Source organism: Triticum dicoccoides, chromosome 5B, assembly GCF_002162155.2.
Source record: "Triticum dicoccoides isolate Atlit2015 ecotype Zavitan chromosome 5B, WEW_v2.0, whole genome shotgun sequence".
Taxonomy (NCBI): domain Eukaryota; kingdom Viridiplantae; phylum Streptophyta; class Magnoliopsida; order Poales; family Poaceae; genus Triticum; species Triticum dicoccoides.
In genome coordinates, this window is record NC_041389.1 from 324,732,098 (window position 1) to 324,755,291 (window position 23,194).

Consider the following 23,194-nt stretch of genomic DNA (forward strand, 5'->3'; position numbering starts at 1 on the left):
CACAGCTTTGGATATACGTGACGTGGCGGCATCATACAGTAGCATCGTTCGCTATAGTTGTACTAGTACACTCCTACTAGGATGACAACTCCTATAAAACCTTGCGCTTGGCTCTTTGCCTCTTTGGGAGGTTCAACAGTTCGTACTCGTGTGAACCTTGCACTTGGCTCTTCGCCTGTTCGGAAGGTCCAACAATGATGATACTACAGTACAATATGCTTCTGGCAATCTGACACCGATTGAACTGCTGCACGTCCACCGCGAGGGCGAGGGAGAGGGAGAGGGAGAGGGAGAGGGAGAGGGTGTTGTAGTCAAAACCCTCTCCTCGTCCTGCGAACCAGCGCGCGCGTGGGCGAGGGAGAGGCGTAGTAAGCAAGCTTCTCCTTGTTCGGCGAGTTGACGGAACACATCAAAGCAGTACTAGTAATAGTAGTAGTAGTCCATACCGCGTCCTTTCCGATTAATATGGCTTAATTTGAAACGAGAAAAATACACTGGCGGTCAACGTATGTAACAGTAAGCTCTTTACGGTCACTATATATAGTTTTGCGGTGATTATACGATCGCTAGCTCATCGTAGAGCACCGTATTGCACCCTACTGACCGGCCACATAGTCGACGTGGCACTTTGTTGACTGGTTAAATTGTCACCTGGTTTCTGGGTCCCACCTGTCAGTTGGCAGAGCAAAGAAATCAGTTAAACAAAACTTTATGAAGGCGCGACACGAGTCCAACCCTTGCGCGCGAACCGCCCTGGCTGTGTATGTGAGTGCATGCACGTGTCCTCCCTCGGTCTTCCAACAAAGAGTGTACTACATGATGTACATCTACACTTCCAATGCATTTAGCCTTTAATCTAAATCGATATTGATTGACTAATGCACCAACTTGTGTTGTAGGTATAGGCTACATGTCTCTCCTTAATTACAGCATGCAACGGCCTTCATTTAATCTTCTTATCTCAATGGTCGCATGCACACATAAGTCTGCTACTTTTGGGCGTTAATTATGCCCTGGTCAATGTGTAAATCTCTAAATGTACAGTCTTTCACGGACGTAAGGAGTAGGTTGAGAACTTGAGCGTGAGCGTTTGTGTTGCGTCGTGTGCTGTGTGCTGCATGGGTGCGTGAGTGTTGCGTGCGTCCATGTGTACGTGTGAGTGTTGCATGTTGCATGCATGCATGCATGCATGGGGCTTACTCCCTCCCATTGACATGTTCATTTTTAAAGCTTCCTCTGTTCCCTCCGTATGGTGATACTCCCTCTGTTCCCAAATAGTACGGAGTAAAAGCCTCCCTCTGTTCCCAAATACGGAGTATTTGTCTTTCTACAGATTTCAACAAGTGACTAGGTACGGAGCAAAATGAGTGAAGTGAGCGTAGAGGCATAGGGATACTATAGAAAGGAAGTCCTCGTGATCCATTATTCCCCATCTCGGTCCGAGAGAACTATTCAACTAGTCTTTGCAGTTAAGTGACAACACATGCTGCAGCAGATGGGACACATAATTAATATGCTGAACCATCGTGTTGGTGTTCCTTACCCAGTACTGCCATCATGTTTGCCAGTAGAGCACGCTTCCGCAAATACGCCTACGCACCTCTGTCCTCCATTAACTGACATATGGGCCCTGTTGTGGTAGACCCACATGTCATCGGTGTAACTATTTACACTCCGAAGGACGGTATATCCTGGTAGTAGTGCTAGTAGAATTGAGATTGAATGCACTTTCTTCCCCGTCTTCCACTCTTCTTCCTCCTCTCTTCTTCTTCCTCCTATCTTCCCCATAGTCGGCCGCACACCATTTACTCCCGCTCACTGCTAGCCCGCCCGCGCCATCTTCCTTGGTAGCTCGCGCGTACCATATCCCCCCGCTCACTGCTCGGCCACACGAGGAGAAGCTTCTTCGCTCGCCCGCCCGAATCCACTTCCTCGCTGGCTCGCAGGCACCGAAAACCCCAATGGCAGAACCGACTGACACGCAGAGCCGCAATTGGAATTCCCTCCCCGATGTTCTCTTGGAGCAGATCTATAGTCGTATGGACCTACTCAGCACCGTCCATCTGGCAGCATGCTCGGTGTCTTTGTACTGTCTACTCGTCTGCAACCGGCCGGCTCTTTTCAAGACACCCTGCTTGCTGATGCCCGATCCTCGTAGGTGGCCCAGACACCGACTTGACGATCCTACGGAGGTTGCCGTGGTGCCCCTCGACATGCTACCACTACCCGTCCACCTGTCCTTCATGCGCGGCCACTACTGGGCGGGCATGAAGGCCAACTGGATCCTCCTCATCCACCACACGGGTAGTCCGTGGCGTCTCGTGGATATCTACACCCAGCGAGAGATCACCCTTCCATCGTTGGATACCGCCACCATCGAGCCTCGCGGCCCGCCGGACACTCCTGCCTACTACGCACGAGACGCGTCAAGCTTTTGGCTCGACCTCTGTTTGCATAAAGTTGTAATCTGCAAAGTGCCCACACCATTAGAAGACTACATGGATTACAAGCTCATTGCCTTGTTCAACAAGGGATTAGTCTATTTGGAATCCGGTCGCCATACATGGTTATGGCTCATCATCAATCCTATTGAGGAAACATTTCTGTCTGATGCTATAGTGCACGATGGCATCGTTTACGCGGTCGACGCACAGATTGGCTACCTATACTGGTGGAATCTATCGTCGTGTAATTGTTCTATCTCATCTCATCTTTACCTTATGAATACGACTGCCTGTTCATTTGTTACAAATTTAGAATGCATAGCATTTCTATAACCACATAATTGCTATATGTTCCTCTCATTTCCTAGATTTTTATGACCACACATGTTGTTGTTAGAGTTCATATGAGAACAATTGGCATCTAATGATTGTTAGAATACATATTATGAGCATAACATCATGATTGCTATATGTTACTCTCGTTTACAAGATTTTTATAACAACGCGTGTTATTGCTTATAGTTGATATGAGAACAGTAGTAGTAAGTGCTATGGTAGAATATGAGTAGGCGCTGTCATATCTGTTTTCCTCTCATTGTTACATGATGTTTGAACCATGACATATTGCTAGAACATGAAAGCCATTGGCTTATTTTTTTTAACTTGGGGTATGATTATGACCACGACATTGCAATTCTCTGTCTAAGATATGTGTCACTGTTATAATAATCTTAATTCCACACATACTCTGAACATGATTGTTTATTTTTGTCCTTTTGGTCTCCAATTTGAATTGTTGCAGCAGACGCAAATGCGCTGGCCTTCATGATTCCAGGACCTGGAATCATACCAGCCGATGGGTGGTGGTTTATCGCCCGCTCAACTGACGGCGGTCATTTGATGCTCATTCACACGTACCAAATTGACCAAACCATTACATCAAACCACATGCAGTATAATGCGTGGGGCGTTTGTGACATTGATGGCTATGGCTGCTTCATGTTCGAGAAAGATCCCAGCTCCGTTGGGCCAGGCGTATTCAACTGGAGGCGGGTTTACAGCCTCGGCAACCACTCCTTGTTCCTCGGGCTCAATTATCCGATCATCCAACCAATCATCGATCATATCACCGGCGATGATTACCGTGCTATGCAACTTCCATTTGCGAGGGGGGGCTGTGTTTACACATCATACCATGGGTTTCATGAATCACCATATCCAGAGATTCGTCAACACAGCTTGTTGCCAGATAATCTTCAGTGTGTGAAAGGCATCAAGCTTCCATGCGATGGATGGCTTTTGCAAACCCGACATGCGGTGATGTGGTTCATGCCAACAGCAAATATGCACACCTTGATTCGTGCTGATATCTAGACTGAGCCATGTATTCTGCTGCTGTAGCACGACCCTCTTTTGTTGGATATTATGTACTATTGTTAGTTTGAAGCACTCCTCTGGTTTGAAGGATAGATACCTTCCTGGGATCAAGTGCATCCTAACTCACCTTCGTAGGATGTACTGATAATGATGATGGAGATGTTGTGCAGAAACCATATATATATATATATATATATATATATATATATATATATATATATATATATATATATATATATATATACACACACATAAACACTATTCTGATCACGGGATCAGAATAATATTCTGATCACAACCTGACCTGCCCCGCTAGTAGTACGTTGAACTTCCCTGTGAACTAGGTTGTACTTCCGGCAACATTGCCGAAATGGGGCTTGCGATATACCGTTGGAAAGCTATGGACACCAGTATCATGATCCAAGTTAAATTTTTGACAAAATGTAAGCGGTTTAAGAGCAGTTTTGAAAACCGTTTTTCTTTCGCACAAAAAACGTGAATCGTATTTTCAATCGCATTTCTAAACCGTTTATCGGAATGAGGCATATAATATGGCATTGGAAACCTGCTGCAAAACCGTTCCTTCCACATGTTGAAAGTTTTCTCTGATTCCCTATGGTTAAAGAGTAATTTGAAATAACGTAAAATTTCGTAAACCGAACAGCTGAGTTGGTTTTTTCGACATCATTTCTAAATGGCTAATCCAATGGAGGCATATGATATGGCGTTGGAAAGCTTATGAAAATGCGCTACTTTCTCATCTTGAAAGTTTTTTTCTAATTTTGAATGGTTTAAGAGTAATTTATAAAATGGTCCAAGTCCTATCGAGTTCGTATTTTCGAGCTAATTTTTGAACTGTGCGTCCGACTGCAGCAAATAATATGGCGTTGGAAAGCTTGAAAAAATGCAAAACTTTTTGGTATGTATTATTTCTCCCAAATCTTTATGGTTTTAAGTCAATTTCGAAAATGGCAAAAAACGTATTTTCGCCGTAATTTCTACAAACTTTATCGGAATTGGGCAAATAATATACCGTTGAAAAGCTACGGAAAATGCAAAACTTTTGCATGTTGATGGTTTTCTCTGATTCTTAGACGTTTTCAAGTAATTTTGAAAACGGCGGGATCATTCGTTCTGCCTCTATCGCGAAACAGATTCTTCGAAAATGCACCGCGTGAAGAACCTGAACTTCTCGGCGCGTGTACCTGAACTTCACTCTGTTTTTCACGTGATTTTTTTGCTCGCAGATCTCCATCCACTGCTCGTAACTCTCCATCCACTCACCGGAATTGAGCAAGTGATATACCGGTGGAAAGCTGCTGTAAGCACATAACTTTCCCGTGTTGATCGTTTTTTCATACTTGTGATGGTTTTAAAAGTTTCATCTGAAATTCATTCAGCGTACTAGTTGAACTTCCTGCTGTTTTCACGTTGAACTTGTGTGACGTATTTTTGTTTGTAATTTTTCTCATACATTCATTAGTGTTACACAAATAATATTCCTTTTGTGCAAACGTCTCTCACAATAATTTTTTTACTTTCTCCGACCGAGGACTTGAACTTACACAAATGATATTCCTGTCGTTTTGAGGTAAAATAGAAAATGGCGAGATTATGATTTATGCGTTCATCGCGAACGAAAATGCACTGTGTGAAGTAGTTGAACTTCTGGGGCATGTTTGTTTGAACTTCACTCTGTTTTTGACGTGTTGTTTTTTGCACTGCATGAAGTAGTTGAACTTCTGGGGCATGTCTATTTGAACTTCACTCTGTTTCACTTTATTGTATTTTTATTATATGAAATACACACCATGTAGTACCCGAACTTCCACTTGTTATCACTTTGAATTTCTCTCTAGTTTGAGAGAATTATTTTAAAACAAAAAAACAACATATTTTTTATGAATTTTAAATACACGGTGAACCTCTCTCATAAGAATTTTTTGAACTTTTCCTCGTCGAGCACTTGAACTTCTAGCAACCATTTTTTTCGTTTATGAGTTGTTTTTGAAAGTGCAAAAAATGGCGTTGTGTTTTTATTTTTTGAACAGGTAAACCCTAGGTTTTAATAAACCGTGAACTTCTCTCTTATTTCAATTTGAACTTCACCATTTTATTTTTTGAGTAAAGAATTGCATTCGATTTTTATACGGAAAAAATCAAACATGGAAATACAAGGTGAACCTCTCTCGCAAGAATTTTTGGACTTCTCCGGACGAAGCACTTGAACTTCTTTTCAACAAACCTTTTAAGCTTTTATTTTTCTATACTTTTTATCATCACCTGAAATGCATTCCTTGCAGTAGTTGAACTTCTCATTGTTTTCACCTTGAACTTATGTCACGTATTTTTGTTCAACCTCTCTCACAAATTTTTTTTGAACTTTCTCGGGACGAGCACTTGAACTTCTAGCAACAAAACTTTAGTCTTTGCATTTTCATTATTTTTTAATACAAGATGCACACCGTGTAGTACGTGAACTTCTGGCAGTCAGTCTGAATTTATGAGATCATGCGTTCTACCTTCATCGGAAAAACAGAGTCTCTAAAAATGCACTTTGTGAAGAGGTTGAACTTCTGGAGCAGTTCTTTTTGAACTTCACTAAGTTTTTCACGTGTTGTTTTTTACCCGTAACTACCCAACCACTTACCGGAATGGAGCAAATTATAGACCGATGGAAAGTTGTTGAAAACACGCAACTTTGCCATGTTGATCATTTTTTCATACTCTTGACGGTTCAAAGGAATTTTTTCAATACATAAAAACGTGTTTTAATTGGTATACATTAAACTTTTAAACCATACATAGCATATACTATACCATTGGAAAGCTTATGAATAGGAGCAACTTTTTCATGTAGACAAGTGTTACCAATTCGTCGCCGTTTGAGGGCAGTTTTAAATATGGCAAGAATGTTGTTGTTTTTTCCTCTCTTTTTTAACATGTAATTGAACTATTATATTTTTTAAATGGAACTTCTTGATTTTTTTCAATTTGGAATTCTTGGTGTTATTCATTTATAACGGCAAAAGCCCTAGTTTTGTAATAAACATCGTACAACTTTCTTGGTGTTTTTATTGTTTTAGAAGTGAGAAATTTAGTGTTTTTATTGTTTTAGAAGTGAGAAATATTTTTTTTATGAATTTCGAACCGCTCTGTTAATTTAATTTGAACTTCGCGTCTATTTTTTTTTGCAAAATGAAAAAAAATCCTTTTATAAAACTTATTTTTTTATTTTTGAACTTCCTGGTTTTTTAGAATCATTAAGTTTTCGTGTTTTTAAACCTTGTACTTCTCTCTTATTGTTGTTTGACCTTCTTAGTTTTTTAGAAATGATTTTTAATTTGTAATTCAAAAAGAAAAAAAATTAAATCAGACATTGAACCACCCTATTTTCTAAATTTGAACTTCAGGGTCTTTTGTGGATACAGGGAAATCCATTTTAATATGTAGTGTACTTCTCTATTTTTTTAATCTGGAATTTCTTGGTTTTTTCAATTTGAACTTCTTCGCTTTTAGTTTTTGGAAACAGAAAAAAATTACTTTGAATTTCGTTATTGTTTCAATTTGTTCTTGTTTTTACTTTATTTAAATGGTGGAAAATTGATTTTGTTTTTTGGTAAATTTGTGTAGTTTTGTGGTAAATTTTTCAATTGGTTTTTTTATTAAAGTGTTTTTTTCTTTTTTACATATAAACTTCGAGGAATTTATTGTGTCACATAAAGGACATATATGAGAGTTTTCTTTGTACATATCAATTTCGTACACGAAACTTTATATCGTGTCACATGTTCTTGAACTTTTTTATTTATTATATTTGAACTTATTTCTAAAACCACCTGTTTTTTTGCACGAACACACACAAGACGCAAGCACACAAAGAGAGGAACGCTTGTGATTTATTATATTTGAACTTATTTGTTGAAGAGCATGGAAGCTCGACCAAGAAAGCGAGCACGATCATGGTAGAGAAGCTCAACCTCCTCGCGCCGTTGTGGTCCATAATATTTGATAAATGGGTTTTTCAGTGTTTTATTTTTGCTGAAAGGTGTATCCAAAACTTTTTTTCACAAACTTTGCATGCTCTCCGTACATCTGACGTACTGTGGGCACCTAATGAGGAGGAAACAATATGTATGTGTTGTGTAATGATGGCATTAGCATTTGTTGCCCAATTTTAACAACTACTCATCTTGCAATGTGTAGGTTTAAACTAGCATTTTTGGCTCTGCTAGCAAAAGGTCACTGCTGCTTCTGATGTACTAGAAGTTAGCAGAGTCAAAAACATTGACCATTATGGCAACCTCATAAACTGTTGATTATTCAATTAGAAAGAGAAAGTGTCCGACAAATGAAACTGGTGAGGAGCAGCTAATGAAATCTGAAACTGCAAAAGTTGAAGTTGCATGGTAAAATGGCGAGTAAAGCTACCAATACACATTTACTGATGTTCCAAATTTTGCAATTCAGCAAGATAGTACACCGTACTCCATTTCTACAAGATCATGTTTGGTTTGTTTTCAATATGCTATGAATTTCCCTTTGTACGTCAAAAATTTACTTTTACCGGAAACATGATAAAGCACACTAAGATTGTATTTTGTTTTTGTTATGATAATTCAGAATGTTGAAGCTTCCAAGCGGATGGAGAATGATACATCTACAGGAAGGCTATCTGTAGAAAGCAACATCATTATCTTTAACCAACAAGTTCAAAAACAAAAATTAAGGACAGCAGCAGCAGCTAAACTCTCAAAGAAATCTCTCTCCCACTCTAGCTGAACTGCAGCAGTAGCGCACTAACATCAGTTAGACGGCGAGGCAGGACGCAACAACAGCAGCTAGCAGCAACCAGCAAATGTAGGCTAGGTCATGACGGCGGCACTGACATGGAGGATGTGTCGGGCCATGGTAGCCAAAAATAACCGTGATTGAAACCACGTGATGTGGCTAGGTGTTACAAGAAAAGAAATAGCAAGCACATAAGGTTTCAGCGCCTCTTTCACACACAGATGTGCAACAAAATAGGCATTCCTTATATAGATGAACTTGAACCCCTGAAACTTGTGAGATATGAACGCATTTCTCGGAAGCCATCAACCACCTCAGAAAAAGCCCTGGAATCCTCTGACATCGTGCATTATCAAACTTGGACTTCAGTCTCAATAATATTATTTCAGAATCCTTTTTCAATCGCCATCAACATGGTTGTCCCTCTAGGCCAACTATCAACTTTACCATTCTGAAAAGTACTAGATTTTGGCAAAATGTGTACGAGCTACTGAAGAAATTGAAGATAGTTTCAAACAACATACGAGCTACAACCTAGCAGTTTGCAAGCACGTGAGTGAAGGCAGTGCCTTTGTTCTTCTTGAACTTTTCATTTTTCTGATTCTGAACTTGCGGCTGTTCTTCTTTTTGCAGGTTGCAGTGCAACTGCCGGTGCTCGGAGGCCGGCTTCACTCCATCAAGTAGCCACGTCCACCACCGCACAGGACGGCGAGCAGGGGAGGAAGGAGAGACAGACCTGGCAGCAAGCGGGGGAGGAGCCGGAGCAGCCATACCTCGGGGATCCAGGGTGAAATTCAACCTAAAGTGCAGAACACACATGAAAAACACTCTCAGGTAATCTAACGTATATCAATTAGTAGGCAAAGACTAAGCTAGAAGGGAAAACGAATACACAAAACTGGTACTAGTGCACTGAGACATTTTAGTGAACATTTTGCGTGCACACACCAAAATCTAGAGAAGTGAAGAGTGAAGAAGCAGAGAGAAGGAACGGTGGGTAGGAACCTGCGCGGTGCAGCGTCCGCATTCAGGGACAAGCTGGGGATGGAGGAGCTCGCAGGAGGAGGTGGTGCGAGAGGAGGGCACGCCGGAGGAGAGGGCAGGCCGCACTGGAGGGGATGGAAGGTCGCGCCGGAGCAGAGGGAAGGTCGGATTTGCGCGCAGAGGGGCATCATGTTGGTGGGCGGCGGCGGGCCGGGGTCTTGGTAGTGGTGGGCGGCGGCGCCGGATCGAGGCCGCGCCTGGGCGGCGGCGGTGGCGCGTAGTGGAGGGGGAAGAAGGAGGCGGCCGGCATGGAAAAGGCAGGGCAACGAACAGCCGCGGGTCGGACTCTCGCCGGAAAGAGGCGAGATCAGCGGCGGGCCAGGAGGAGGCAGGGGCGGCGGCGCCAGGAGGAGGCGGGGGCAGTGCGTAGGGGGAAGGCAGGGCTGGGACGCGCCGGGAGAAGGCAAGGTGGGGCAGTGGAGCGCCGGGAGGAGGCGGTCGGCGGCGCCAGGAGAAGGCATGGGCGGTGGCGCGCCTGAAGGAGGCGGGGTAGGCGCACGGCGGTGGATCGGGAGGATGTGGTGGGAGTGGATCTGGGGAGTTGGGGAGAGGTACGGTAGTGGGGTGGGAGGGTTGGATTTTTTTTCAGCCCGTCGGTTCCGAAACATGTCCAGCGGGCCTATATAGGGGTGCTATGATCCAAATAATTATTCTAATCCCAGGATTAGATAAGTGCTACCCTATATATATATATATGTATGTATGTATGTATCAGTTAGGCTTCAAGTGCGTACTTGTTAGTTAAACCTATGTATAAATTGTGACACTAAATACGACTAGTAAGTAGTACAGTAGCAGTACTAGTATACGTCGGTCAAATTATTCATCATGTCCACACATTGAATTGACGTGACAACACGCTGCGCGTGAGGTGACACAAGAATCCCGGCGGCGTGTTCGGGTATTCTGGACTTCAGATTTGGAGTACCACTTATCTGTCAAAATCTTTCATCATTCACTTAAAACAGTCGATTGATCATACATTGAGTACCATATAACTGGAATTACCGATGCAAGTCGAAGAAGGATTGGCCGGTGCTGCCGGCTGGCGTCAAGTTCGATCCCACGGATCAGGAGCTGATCAAGCACCTTGAGGCCAAAGTGAGTGCTGACAGTGTGAGATTTCAGTCTCTCATCGATTTGTTCATACCAACCATCGACAGCGAGCACGGCATATGCTACACCCAACCTGAGAAACTTCCAGGTAAGACACCGATCGGCCGTCTACTTGCACAAACATATTCCTTTGTTTATAGCTCTATTTTCCTTTTTAGACGTAGACCTAGTGAAGCAATTACAATTTGAAAGTTAATAAAAAGTGAAACAAGTGACTGCAACATGCCAAAGATGTTATGAAAATGCCAACTAGGTAAACTAAAACCTGTATTCCACAATACTGCAGGTATCACACTGAGTGGCCTAAGGAAGCATTTCTTCTAGTGCATTTCCAGGGCGTTCAAAAGGGGCACATGGACGCGTCGCAAGATACAGTCAGAGTGCGGCATGCACGCGATGTGGCACAACACCGGCAATACCTTGCCGGTGATGGTCAACGGCCGGCAGACGGGCAGCAAAAAAAGGTTCTGGTGTTGCACACCAACAAGAACTTCGACCAGCAGAGGACCAACTGGGTGATGCACCAATACCACCTCGGGGACCTGGAGCAAGAGAAGGAGCGGGAGCTGGTCCTCTGCAAGATTTTCTACCAGACGAACACTAGGGCCAGGAGTAAAAAGATTATAAGTTAGTTTGGTATTGGTAGTTGTACTACCTTGTCGTCTGCAAGTTGGTATTGTTGTTAACGATCTTTTGGTATGAACTTGCATTTGCTTCCAACCATCATGCCGAGGGTCGATGTGGATATAAAGCTGAATCATTTGTTTCGAAACGAATTTTCAGGCACCTGATTTTTACAGAATGTTTGAACTTAATTTAGTGATAAAGAAAGTAAGAATTGTTGATAGTAAAATCTTTTGTTATGCATATGAAAAAGTTATCGGAGTTGCTTTCTTGCATAAGAAATTTATGGAACTTGTTGCAAAATATTTTGGTTAAGTTGTGAGTCATTTTGAGCTAGTAGAGTAACGTGAGTTGTTGACGGTTATGCTTGGTGTATAGATGACATCGGTCATTTTTTTCATTATATGATGCATGTTTTGTTTTGCATTTCATGGCATGCTATGACACCGGTCATTGTTAGTTTAAAGTTGAAACTGATAATAACTCAACTTGAATACACCGTTGACTGGGTCATGGTGCCGCTGAATCGAGTTCTCTCCAGTGCAACCACATTTGCCTTTATGGGGGGCCTTGATTCGGTCCATTGACACGGCCTCTTGTCGGTGCCTCCATCTAGGGAAGGTTATGTTGTGTTTGCCCTGGCCCGACAAGCAGACATAATCTTGTGTGCTCGTTGATGAGAATATGGCACCGAGTCCCCGAGTGGGAGTGTCACAACGACGGAGGTTGGGGTGTCTTTGGTAGACATGGGGCCACCCAGGACCAGCCCGTTGGGGATTTGGGTCGGAGTGGCCGGGAGAGTGCTGTGGCAATGGAGGGGCTTCGTCGGAATGCCGTGGGTCCACCCGAATGGGAGTGCGAGGCCATGGGTTCCGTGGTGTGGGTACAGTGTGCTACCTCTGCAGAGTGTATAATCTATCGATAGCCGTGTCCACGGTCACGGACACCTCGTAGTAGGTCCCACCATGAGTCAACGAATAATAAAAATTGCACACTAAGCTGTAAACTTTGCATTGTCGAGGATGGCAGAAGGGCCATCGAGGAATTTGGGACCAGATATTGGTCGTGGTTGTGATCGCCATAAGGATCACGAGTCATGTTGTTAAAGACCACGTTGGTGGTGTGTTTTACCACATTGGTGGTGTGTTTGTGATCTGAGGATGATCACGGTTGGTAAGTTGTCCTGAGGGACGTTCGAGCATGATCACAGCATGTTGACATATAGTGTTGCATTTTTAATTGGTTAAATATCATGATATTGTTTGTCATTATGATTATGCTTGTTGTGAGCTTGCAAGTACATTCAATGTACTGACCTGGCGTGTCATGCCAGATTTCAGGAAAGTCTCATTGGAAAGGAGCGTTGTTCGAGTCTAGATCGTGTCCACATCGGTGTCCCTGTGATATGGAGCTTCCGCTACGACGTTATTCCGCTGCCACGTAGTTGTTCGGATCGAGGCCCCTTTATGTTCACTAAATAATGTACATATTGTTCAACCGCACCGAGTGTGCCGCTTGGCCTTGACTGTTGTTGTAATATGAACTCCGTTCCGCTAGCATCAATAAAGCGGTTGTTTTCTGTACCAATATGTTGTGTGTTTCCAGAAGACATGGTCTCCGGGCTGGCAATGCAGGGTAAACCGTCACTCTGAGCCGGGGTGCCACACACTATCACCCATATCACATAAGCCATGATAGCAATGATATCCTATTTTAACAGAAATAACAGGCATGCCTACAACAGGTCTATATTTATTTTTAGTACCAGGTCTAGCAATTCTAGCAGCTTCATCACAGAAGTAAATAACATGCCCATCAATATTATCAGCTAAGAGATCTTTAACCATAGCAATACTCGGTTCAACTTTAATTTGCTCAGAAGGTGTAGGTGTCCTAGTATTACTCTTACGAACCATAGTTGAAGCTTTAGCACGATCCTTTATTCTAACAGGGAAAGGTGGTTTCTCAATATAAGGGGTAGGAACAATAGGATCAACATTATAAGTGATAGTCTTTTCTTCAACTTTAATAGGTTCAACTACTTTTACTTCAATGGGAGGATGATATTTAAACCACTTCTACTTAGGGAGATCAACATGAGTAGCAAATAATTTACAGAAAGAAACTACTATCTCAGAGTCAAGTCCATATTTAGTGCTAAATTCACGGAAAACATCGGTATCCATAAAAGGTTTAACACAATCAAACTTAGGTGTTATACCTGACTCCTTACCTTCGTCGAGATCCCAATCTTCAGAGTTGCGTTTAATTATTTCCAATAGATCCCATTTGTATTCAATAGTCTTCATCATAAAAGAACCAGTACAAGAAGTATCGAGCATGGACCGATTATTGAGAGAAAGCCGAGCATAAAATTTTTGAATAATAATTTCTCTTGAGAGCTCATGATTCGGGAATGAATATAACATTAACTTAAGCCACCCCCAAGGTTGAGCAATGCTTTCTCCTTCGCGAGGCCAGAAATTATATATATAATTACGATCACGATGAACAAGATGCATAGGATAAAACTTCTGATGAAATTCCAATTTCAATCGGCTGTAGTTCCATGATCCCATATCATCACATAGCCTAAACCATGTCAATGCCTTTCCCTTAAAAGATAAAGGCAAGACCTTCTTCTTGATAACATCCTCGGGCATACCTGCAAGCTTAAATAATCCACAAACTTCATCCACATAGATTAGGTGCAAATCGGGATGTAATGTTCCATCACCTGTAAAAGGATTAGCTAGTAGTTTCTCTATCATACCCGAAGGAATTTGAAAGTAAAATTTTTCAGTAGGTTCATTAGGTTGAGGGGCAACTCTTTGCTCTACTGGTCGGGGTGAAGATACCCCGAACAAGCCCCTCAAAGGATTATTTTCCATGGTAACAAGTGACAGTAAATTTCAGCACACAATATAAATTTGTCGTTACCAAATTCCACTTACCAAAGGCGCTTCACTCCCCGGCTACAGCGGTAGAAAAGAGTCTTGATGACCCACAAGTATAGGGAATCTATCGTAGTCCTTTCGATAAGTAAGAGTGTTGAACCCAACGAGGAGCAAAAGGAAATGACAAGCGGTTTTTAGTAAGGTATTCTCTGCAAGCACCGAAACTATCGGTAACAGATAGTTTCGTGACAAGGTAATTTGTAACGCATAACAAGTAATAAAAGTAAACAAGGTGCAGCAAGGTGGCCCAATCCTTTTTGTAGCAAAGGACAAGCCTGTACAATCTCTTATATAAAGGAAAGTGCTCCCGAGGACACATGGGAATTATCGTCAAGCTAGTTTTCATCAGGCTCATATGATTCACGTTTGTTACTTTGATAGTTTGATATGTGAGTGGATCGGTGCTTGGATACTGCACTTCCTTGGACAAGCATCCCACTTATGATTAATCCCTCTTGCAAGCATCTGCAACTACAAAAGAAGTATTAAGGTAAACCTAACCATAGCATGAAACATGTGGATCCAAATCAGCCCCTTACGAAGCAACACATAAACTAGGGTTTAAGCTTCTGTCACTCTAGCAACCCATCATCTACTTATTACTTCCCAATGCCTTCCCCTAGGCCCAAATAATGGTGAAGTTTCATGTAGTCGACGTTCACATAACACCACTAGAGGAAAGACAACATACATCTCATCAAAATATCGAACGAATACCAAATTCACATGACTACTTATAGCAAGACTTCTCCCATGTCCTCAGGAACAAACGTAACTAATCACAAATCATATTCATGTTCATAATCAGAGGGGTATTAATATGCATAAAGGATCTGAGCATATGATCTTCCACCGAATAAACCAACTAGCATCAACTACAAGGAGTAATCAACACTACTAGCAACCCACAGGTACCAATCTGAGGTTTTGATACAAAGCTTGGATACAAGAGATGAACTAGGGTTTGAGAGGAGATGGTGTTGGTGAAGATGTTGATGGATATTGACCCTCTCCCGATGAGATGATCGATGGTGATGATGATGGTGATGATTTCCCCCTCCCGGAGGGATGTGTCCCCGGCAGAACAGCTCCGCCGGAGCCCTAGATTGGTTCTACCCAGGTTCCGCCTCGAGACGGCGGCGCTTCGTCCCGAAAGCTTCCTTATGATTTTTTCTAGGACGAAAGACTTCATATAGCAGAAGATGGGCACCAGAGGCCTGCCAGGAGGCCCACGAGACAGGGGGCGCGCCCCACCCTCGTGGCCAGGGTGTGGTTCCCCTCTGGTTGATTCTTTCGCTAATATTTTTTATATATTCCAAAATGTGCGTCCGTGAAGTTTCAGGACTTTTGGAGTTGTGCAGAATAGGTCTGTAATATTTGTTCCTTTTCTAGCCCAGAATTCCAGTTGCCGACATTCTCCCTCTTCATGTAAACCTTGTAAAATAAGAGAAAATATGCATAAGTATTGTCACATAATGTGTAATAACAGCCCATAATGCAATAAATATCGATATAAAAGCATGATGCAAACTGGACGTATCATGAAGCGCCTTTGGTAAGTGGAATTTGGTAAGGAAAAATTTATATAGTGTGCTGAAATTTTCTGTCACTTGTTACTATGGAAAATAATACTTTGAGGGTATAGGTCGGGGTATCGTCACCCCGACAAGTAGAGCAAAGAGTTGCTCCTCAACCTATTGAACCTACTGAAAATGTTTACTTTGAAATTCCTTCGGGTATGATAGAGAAACTGCTAGCTAATCCTTTTACACGAGATGGAACATTGCATCCCGATTTGCACCTAATATATGTGGATGAAGTTTGTGGATTATTTAAGCTTACAGGTATGCCCGAGGATGTTATCAAGAAGAAGGTCTTCCCTTTATCTTTGAAGGGAAAGGCATTGACATGGTTTAGGCTATGTGATGATATTGGATCATGGAACTACAACCTATTGAAATTGGAATTTCATCAGAAGTTTTTTCCTATGCATCAGGTTCATCATGATCGTAATTATATATATAGTTTTTGGCCTTGCAAAGGAGAAAGTATCGCTCAATCTTGGGGAAGGCTTAAGTCAATGTTATATTCATGCCCCAATCATGAGCTGTCAAGAGAAATTATTATTCAAAATTTTATGCTCGGCTTTCTCTCAATAATCGCTCCATACTCGATACTTCTTGTACTGGTTCTTTTATGATGAAGACTATTGAATTCAAATGAGATTTATTGGAAAGAATTAAACGCAACTCCGAAGATTGAGATCTCGACGAAGGTAAGGAGTCAGGTTTAACTCCTAAGTTTGATTGTGTTAAATATATTATGGATACCAATGTTTTCCATGAATTTAGCACTAAATCTGGACTTGACTCTGAGATAGTAGCTTCTTTCTATGATTCATTTGCTACTCATGTTGATCTTCCTAAGGAGAAGTGGTTTAAATATCATCCTCCCATCTATCTTCTATTATATACTTAAAACAGAAGACAAATAAGCTACCACGTTTATCCACATATGTTAGTATTATTTGAACCGTTAGATTTGAATAATAATGGTTGAGATTAAAAGTTTTTGCGTAACATGCTAAACATGTATTTAGTAACTTATTAGACAAGACGTTGTCACGTCTATGCATATGGCACACGTCAAGGAAAATAAAGAATAGTCCGAAAAATATACGCCATAAGATTTAGAGCCGTCCAGCCCGTTATCACGTCACAGAAGATACAGAACCTCGCGTGCATCTAATTCCATTATCACGTCACAGAAGATACAGAACCTCGCGTGCATCTAATTCCAAACCGGGCATGTGCATGCCAAAAAAAAAACAAGGATAACTCCAGCCGTGGAGTCTTCATGAAAGAAAAAAAAAACAAGGATAACTACAGTCGGACTATCCACATGGAGTCTTGATGAAAGGACCACATGAAGTCTTGATAAAGAGAAACTCTACATGGATCGGCCAAGCCAACAAATCAGAAAGGCACCCAGCCAACCACATCCAACCGCAAGAATTGAATCCAACCAATTCTGGACAAATCAATGTCTGTACATCTGCTACCCGATCAGAGCACCACCGAGAAAATAGAAGTCTTCCAGAATCTGCTACCCGGCAAGAGCATCACCAACAGAATCGAAGACTACAGAACAAATCTGCTATCTAACTCAATTGAAGAAAAAATTGAAGACAAAAAATGCCAAAACTCCGATGTGACTGCATCTCAATGCCCGATGAAGTCAGGACAGGTCTTTTGAGTTGCCTCTCACCTGAATCAGGTTCGCAAATATTATGAATTAATTAATTCAGTTTTCAGAATAGAAGTTGCATAGATAGCTGATTAAAAATTTCAGAATCATTTCATATCCAAAAAACTATGGTGTTGAAGAAGCTTAGCGCTTACCAACAACAGGACAAACTAGAACATTCAAGTAAAAGTATAGAGAATGTGGGATTACCTCAATCATACAACAGATCAACAATTTAAAACAAGCAAATGCTAATTATATTTTGTTTGCATTCACATGGCGAAACGGTTCATGTTACTATCAACATTAAAAGCATCATGCTATTATCTGGAGGAATTTGATACACTTATAATAATGAAAGAAAATGATAATTCTATGTATGCATATAACACTTTTTTACAGGTATGCATATAATACTTTTAGGTTTGTGGAATCCACAAAGTATCGCCCATTGAGAAATGAAATTAATTTATTTCTTCATACAATGTATAGGTAAAGGTGAAAGGACCATTAGAATGTTGTCTAGATTACAATTCCGAGTTTGCCACCAAGGACACGATACAAAACAGGGAGATAAAGTTAATCAATGCTCACATATGTCTACTCTACACTTTTAAATAATCTAATTAATATTTCTAGCCGTGAAGAAATTAATACGCAAATTTGCATGACATTGGATTATTCACCCAAATGAAGCATGTGGAATCAACAATAACAATCCCCACAAAAAAAGGAATCAAGAATAACAAAAAGGATTTTACAAACTTCATATTACCACAAGACTGCTTCTAATAACAGAGCAGTGCATAATGCATGTCCATTACTGAAATTTTAATTGGACTTCCACCATTGCGGCTAAGATTAAGACTTTTTCAACTTAGCCCCCTTTAGGGGTCATGAAACCAGAACTAGACTATTTGGAATGTTTGCTTATTTTTTAAATTAGAATTTAATTATTGCAAAAATTCATACAGTAAGTCCAATGATGTTACAAACAAATCTAATAGATTTGTGATTGATTTAATAGGGTTGTGCCTAAAGTCAACCAGCGCTAGAAGAATATATACAGATCTACACAGCTGAAATAGAAACAGGCACGAAAAAGGTCTAAGTAATTCATGTGCAAACCTAAGTAATTCAATCTACTAGGAAATAATCATTCACGTATAGACATATTTCAGTATGGGCACGTACAAAGCTAGGTCCCCCCATACAAATTAGGAAAACGTGGGCATGTCCTTTTGAGAGAGAAAAGAGATACGCCTAAGTAATTCAATCTACTAGGAGTACAAAATCAGATCATCTACACACTTTAGAAAACATGGGTAGGTCCTTCGAAGAAAAACAAAAGGCACACCTAAATCGTTCAATTTACTGGGAATTATATTAAAAAGTCTAGCCGCCAAACACATCCCATGTGTACATGCATGCACTTGCATCTAATTCTGACGGACAGACATGTTGAACTTAACGGGCAGAAAAATAGACATTGGTATGAGGCACAGTTGGTATGTGGATTACCTCAATCATACAACAGATCAACAATTTAAAACAAGCAAATGCTAATTATATTTTGTTTGCATTCACATGGCGAAACGGTTCATGTTACTATCAACATTAAAAGCATCATGCTATTATCTGGAGGAATTTGATACACTTATAATAATGAAAGAAAATGATAATTCTATGTATGCATATAACACTTTTTTAGAGGTATGCATATAATACTTTTAGGTTTGTGGAATCCACAAAGTATCACCCATTGAGAAATGAAATTAATTTATTTCTTCATACAATGTATAGGTAAAGGTGAAAGGACCATTAGAATGTTGTCTAGATTACAATTCCGAGTTTGCCACCAAGGACACGATACAAAACAGGGAGATAAAGTTAATCAATGCTCACATATGTCTACTCTACACTTTTAAATAATCTAATTAATATTTCTAGCCGTGAAGAAATTAATACGCAAATTTGCATGACATTGGATTATTCACCCAAATGAAGCATGTGGAATCAACAATAACAATCCCCGCAAAAAAGGAATCAAGAATAACAAAAAGGATTTTACAAACTTCATATTACCACAAGACTGCTTCTAATAACAGAGCAGTGCATAATGCATGTCCATTACTGAAATTTTAATTGGACTTCCACCATTGCGGCTAAGATTAAGACTTTTTCAACTTAGCCCCCTTTAGGGGTCATGAAACCAGAACTAGACTATTTGGAATGTTTGCTTATTTTTTAAATTAGAATTTAATTATTGCAAAAATTCATACAGTAAGTCCAATGATGTTACAAACAAATCTAATAGATTTGTGATTGATTTAATAGGGTTGTGCCTAAAGTCAACCAGCGCTAGAAGAATATATACAGATCTACACAGCTGAAATAGAAACAGGCACGAAAAAGGTCTAAGTAATTCATGTACAAACCTAAGTAATTCAATCTACTAGGAAATAATCATTCACGTATAGACATATTTCAGTATGGGCACGTACAAAGCTAGGTCCCCCCATACAAATTAGGAAAACGTGGGCATGTCCTTTTGAGAGAGAAAAGAGATACGCCTAAGTAATTCAATCTACTAGGAGTACAAAATCAGATCATCTACACACTTTAGAAAACATGGGTAGGTCCTTCGAAGAAAAACAAAAGGCACGCCTAAATCGTTCAATTTACTGGGAATTATATTAAAAAGTCTAGCCGCCAAACACATCCCATGTGTACATGCATGCACTTGCATCTAATTCTGACGGACAGACATGTTGAACTTAACGGGCAGAAAAATAGACATTGGTATGAGGCACAGTACAAAAAAACAAGCGCCAACCTATCTGAACACCGGATATACTTGAGCCTTGATAAACAGTAAAGACAAAAAAATCATTTATGGTAAAATCTATATACCGCTTGATCAAGATTTCGAGCCGTACTAGATAAATCTAAATATCTTGTATTATTTATCCAAATGAATCGTGACTCATGTTTATTCACCAATATAACATAACAATTTTACTTGACTAACTCCACATATGGAAGAGAAGAAAGTATACCAAAAATGATTGAGATGGATAGCAATAAACAAGGAGCGTAGAAATATTTTACAGAAGGAGAGCATTACAAGAACTTACTGGAATGAGGCATAAAAACCAGACAAGCCAGGTGATGGATCAAACTTCTTCTACGATATGATATCACCAGTTCTTGAGGAAAACGAGACTATCAGACCTGTAGTGCTTTTCTAGCAATCGAGTCATATCAGTTATAATAGAATCATCATATCTGAATTATTAGTCTATCAACTTCTTCGGGATGCTACCTTTTAAGTTTTTGGGTGATTTTTTTATGATTTTGTTTTCCAATTCTGATTGACACAAACTAACTACAAAGGAAAGTGGAAAGTGTTACTGCGAAAATTGTGGTACATATCTAGAAATCATAACACCTGGTAAGCATATTTTGCTAATTTGAATGAGAACTTTCATATTATATGTACTCTGCACTAATAACAGTGGTATGTAAAAATTGCTAAACTTATTGGATGGGAGGATCTGAGAAGCACCACGCCAACCATTTATGTTCACTGAGATAGAGAAATAATGCTTGACATGGATTAGTCTAAGGGGGGCAGTTATTAGATAAGGGTCAAAAGTCAGTACTATGAGAAGCATGTCAAATTGTAATTATTCAAAATACATTCATACATGCACTTTTGTGAGTTTTATGCTCTTGGAAACAAACCTTCTATCCTACAGCCTTTTCAGTTGAAGAGAACAATGAGAAATCTTCAATGTTATAGACATCTCCTACAACACATGTGAAAAAACTAAAATCTACAGTATTGCATAACAACTAACACATATGAGCCAAATTCAGTTAATACGTGCAAGCCTTCTTCCTTTGTCTTAGGTACATCTTTATTAATATAACTTGCTAATATATGGTAACAATAAATAGAAATAATACACCTTTTATCCAACAAATATTGAACACTTTTTTCTATTGGAAAATTCGTGTAATTAGTACGGACGTGTTGAAGAGACGATAATCAAAGTTGGGTAGAATGTCAACTAAAAAAATAGAGGTTAAATTCCCTAAAACAACGCAAGGCACACCAATGGCAAGTCACATATGTACAAGTTATATCCTAGAACACTGAAAAACATGGGGTCCAACCCGACGCCACAACTCTCGGCCAGTGCCACGAACAAGAAAGTAATGCCACTCAGGGAAACGAATCTCTCATTTTATTCAGTGGCCTCCCCAGGGACCGCTTTGCCTCGCAGCCCTGCTGCTTGGGGGCGCAAAATCCTTCTCTCCAACAGAAAAATTCTACACCGGAAAAGACAGAGAAAGGTCAGGAGACCATAAGCATCTCCTTCTCATAGCCATAGCAAATCTCCATAATCCATGCCATTGCTGGAGGTTAGCAGACCAAGATCTGGGAAGGAAGGAGGAGGAGAGGAAGAGGAGCGATTACCTGGAGGAGTGCCACCGCTCAGGTTCAAGTGGACCCAACTCCATGGCCATCCAATCAACGATGGCGGCGAGCAGCAGGCACGTGTGGTCGAGCTGGACGACCTGCCGCCGTCGGGAGCCTGCAGCCACCGCACTCCGCTCCAAATCCCACTTCTCTCATCTTCCTCTTTTGTTGGCAGAATCTATAGCAATTAGGACATGAACAGAGAAAAAGGAACGGGAGGAGAATGAGAATGGGGAAAGGGATAAATGGTATGTACTAGAGCCGTACAGATGCAAAATAGATTTTTCAATGAGATGAAAAATAGATTAAGGAAAAGTGTATCGCTTCCTACCACTTCCCCCAATTCTATATGTCAAGCGCTTCTCTCTGGTGATTGCATCGGACGGCCTGTGAGCGCCCGCTCGAAACACTTCTAGCACTGGTTTTTTTTCTGGGTGGGGTGGTAAATATATATAAGAATTTTAACTATTTCATTTATTCAATCCTAGACTAAATTTTCATTTCTAACACAATAGGCTATTAGGGCATCTCAATGGCTCCAATATATGTCCGATTTTATATTTGAATGTGGTCTGCAGACATGATGCGGGAGAGAGCCATATTTTTTCTAAAAATTAAAAGGGGACCATGCATGTGCAGAGAGATAAAAGAGAGTAGGATCATGTGATGGCTTTTTGTTGGTCAAGTGCATGTCCAGACACCGTATAGCTACACATGTTTGTCTCTGATTTGTCAGAAAACGGACGTCCGGACCACTTCGCGGACTGATGAGGTCCCCATTGGATAACAAATTAAAGTTGACATAAACAGCCCGAAAACTATAATCCGGACATATATCGGAGCTTTGAGCGTCTCCTTTGAAGATGCCCTTTGCTACTAATTTTGTGTTTGAACGTGAAAACGTCTTATATATTTAGGGATGGAGTTAGCACATAATATATTCAGAAAATTAAATCTAGGATTTTTTGTACAAAAACCTACACAATCCAGTATTCCGGGATGGATTAGGACCATATTGTGAAATTAGACAAATAAATGCTTAGAGAACTAAAATAATAGACGGAGGTAACTTAAACCCAAAGAATGGTATGAAGAGGAAATGCATA

The 23,194-nt window shown here is 40.7% G+C and overlaps 1 protein-coding gene and 1 long non-coding RNA gene across 5 annotated transcripts; both read right to left on the minus strand.

Moving 5' to 3' along the window:
• Positions 1-8,829: 8,829 nt before the first annotated feature.
• On the minus strand, positions 8,830-10,132 carry LOC119305454 (vegetative cell wall protein gp1-like). The gene is made up of 2 exons (XM_037581963.1): positions 9,618-10,132; positions 8,830-9,411 (listed from the first exon to the last, which is right to left on the minus strand). Exons 1-2 carry the CDS (start codon positions 10,115-10,117, stop codon positions 9,147-9,149), a joined length of 765 nt encoding a protein of 254 aa, XP_037437860.1. The 5' UTR covers positions 10,118-10,132; the 3' UTR covers positions 8,830-9,146.
• A 7,221-nt stretch (positions 10,133-17,353) lies between these two features.
• On the minus strand, positions 17,354-22,390 carry LOC119308700. Of its 4 annotated transcripts, none has more exons than XR_005150240.1 (3): positions 22,345-22,390; positions 22,086-22,266; positions 17,354-21,937 (listed from the first exon to the last, which is right to left on the minus strand). It is a non-coding gene; the product is annotated as an uncharacterized LOC119308700 (long non-coding RNA). The 4 variants fall into 4 exon arrangements; XR_005150239.1 differs by lacking the exon at positions 22,345-22,390 and having other exon boundaries at positions 17,354-17,620; positions 20,737-21,937; positions 22,086-22,338; XR_005150241.1 differs by lacking the exon at positions 22,345-22,390 and having other exon boundaries at positions 17,354-17,809; positions 19,121-21,937; positions 22,086-22,338.
• Positions 22,391-23,194: the final 804 nt, after the last annotated feature.

Bases quoted from the DNA above. Each gene is read 5' to 3' on its own strand.
- LOC119305454 (XM_037581963.1), bottom strand. From the start codon at position 10,117: ATGCCTTCTCCTGGCGCCGCCGACCGCCTCCTCCCGGCGCTCCACTGC. The intron at 9,412-9,617 runs GTTCCTACCCAC...TCTGCACTTTAG, and splicing joins GCGGACGCTGCACCGCGCAG to GTTGAATTTCACCCTGGATC.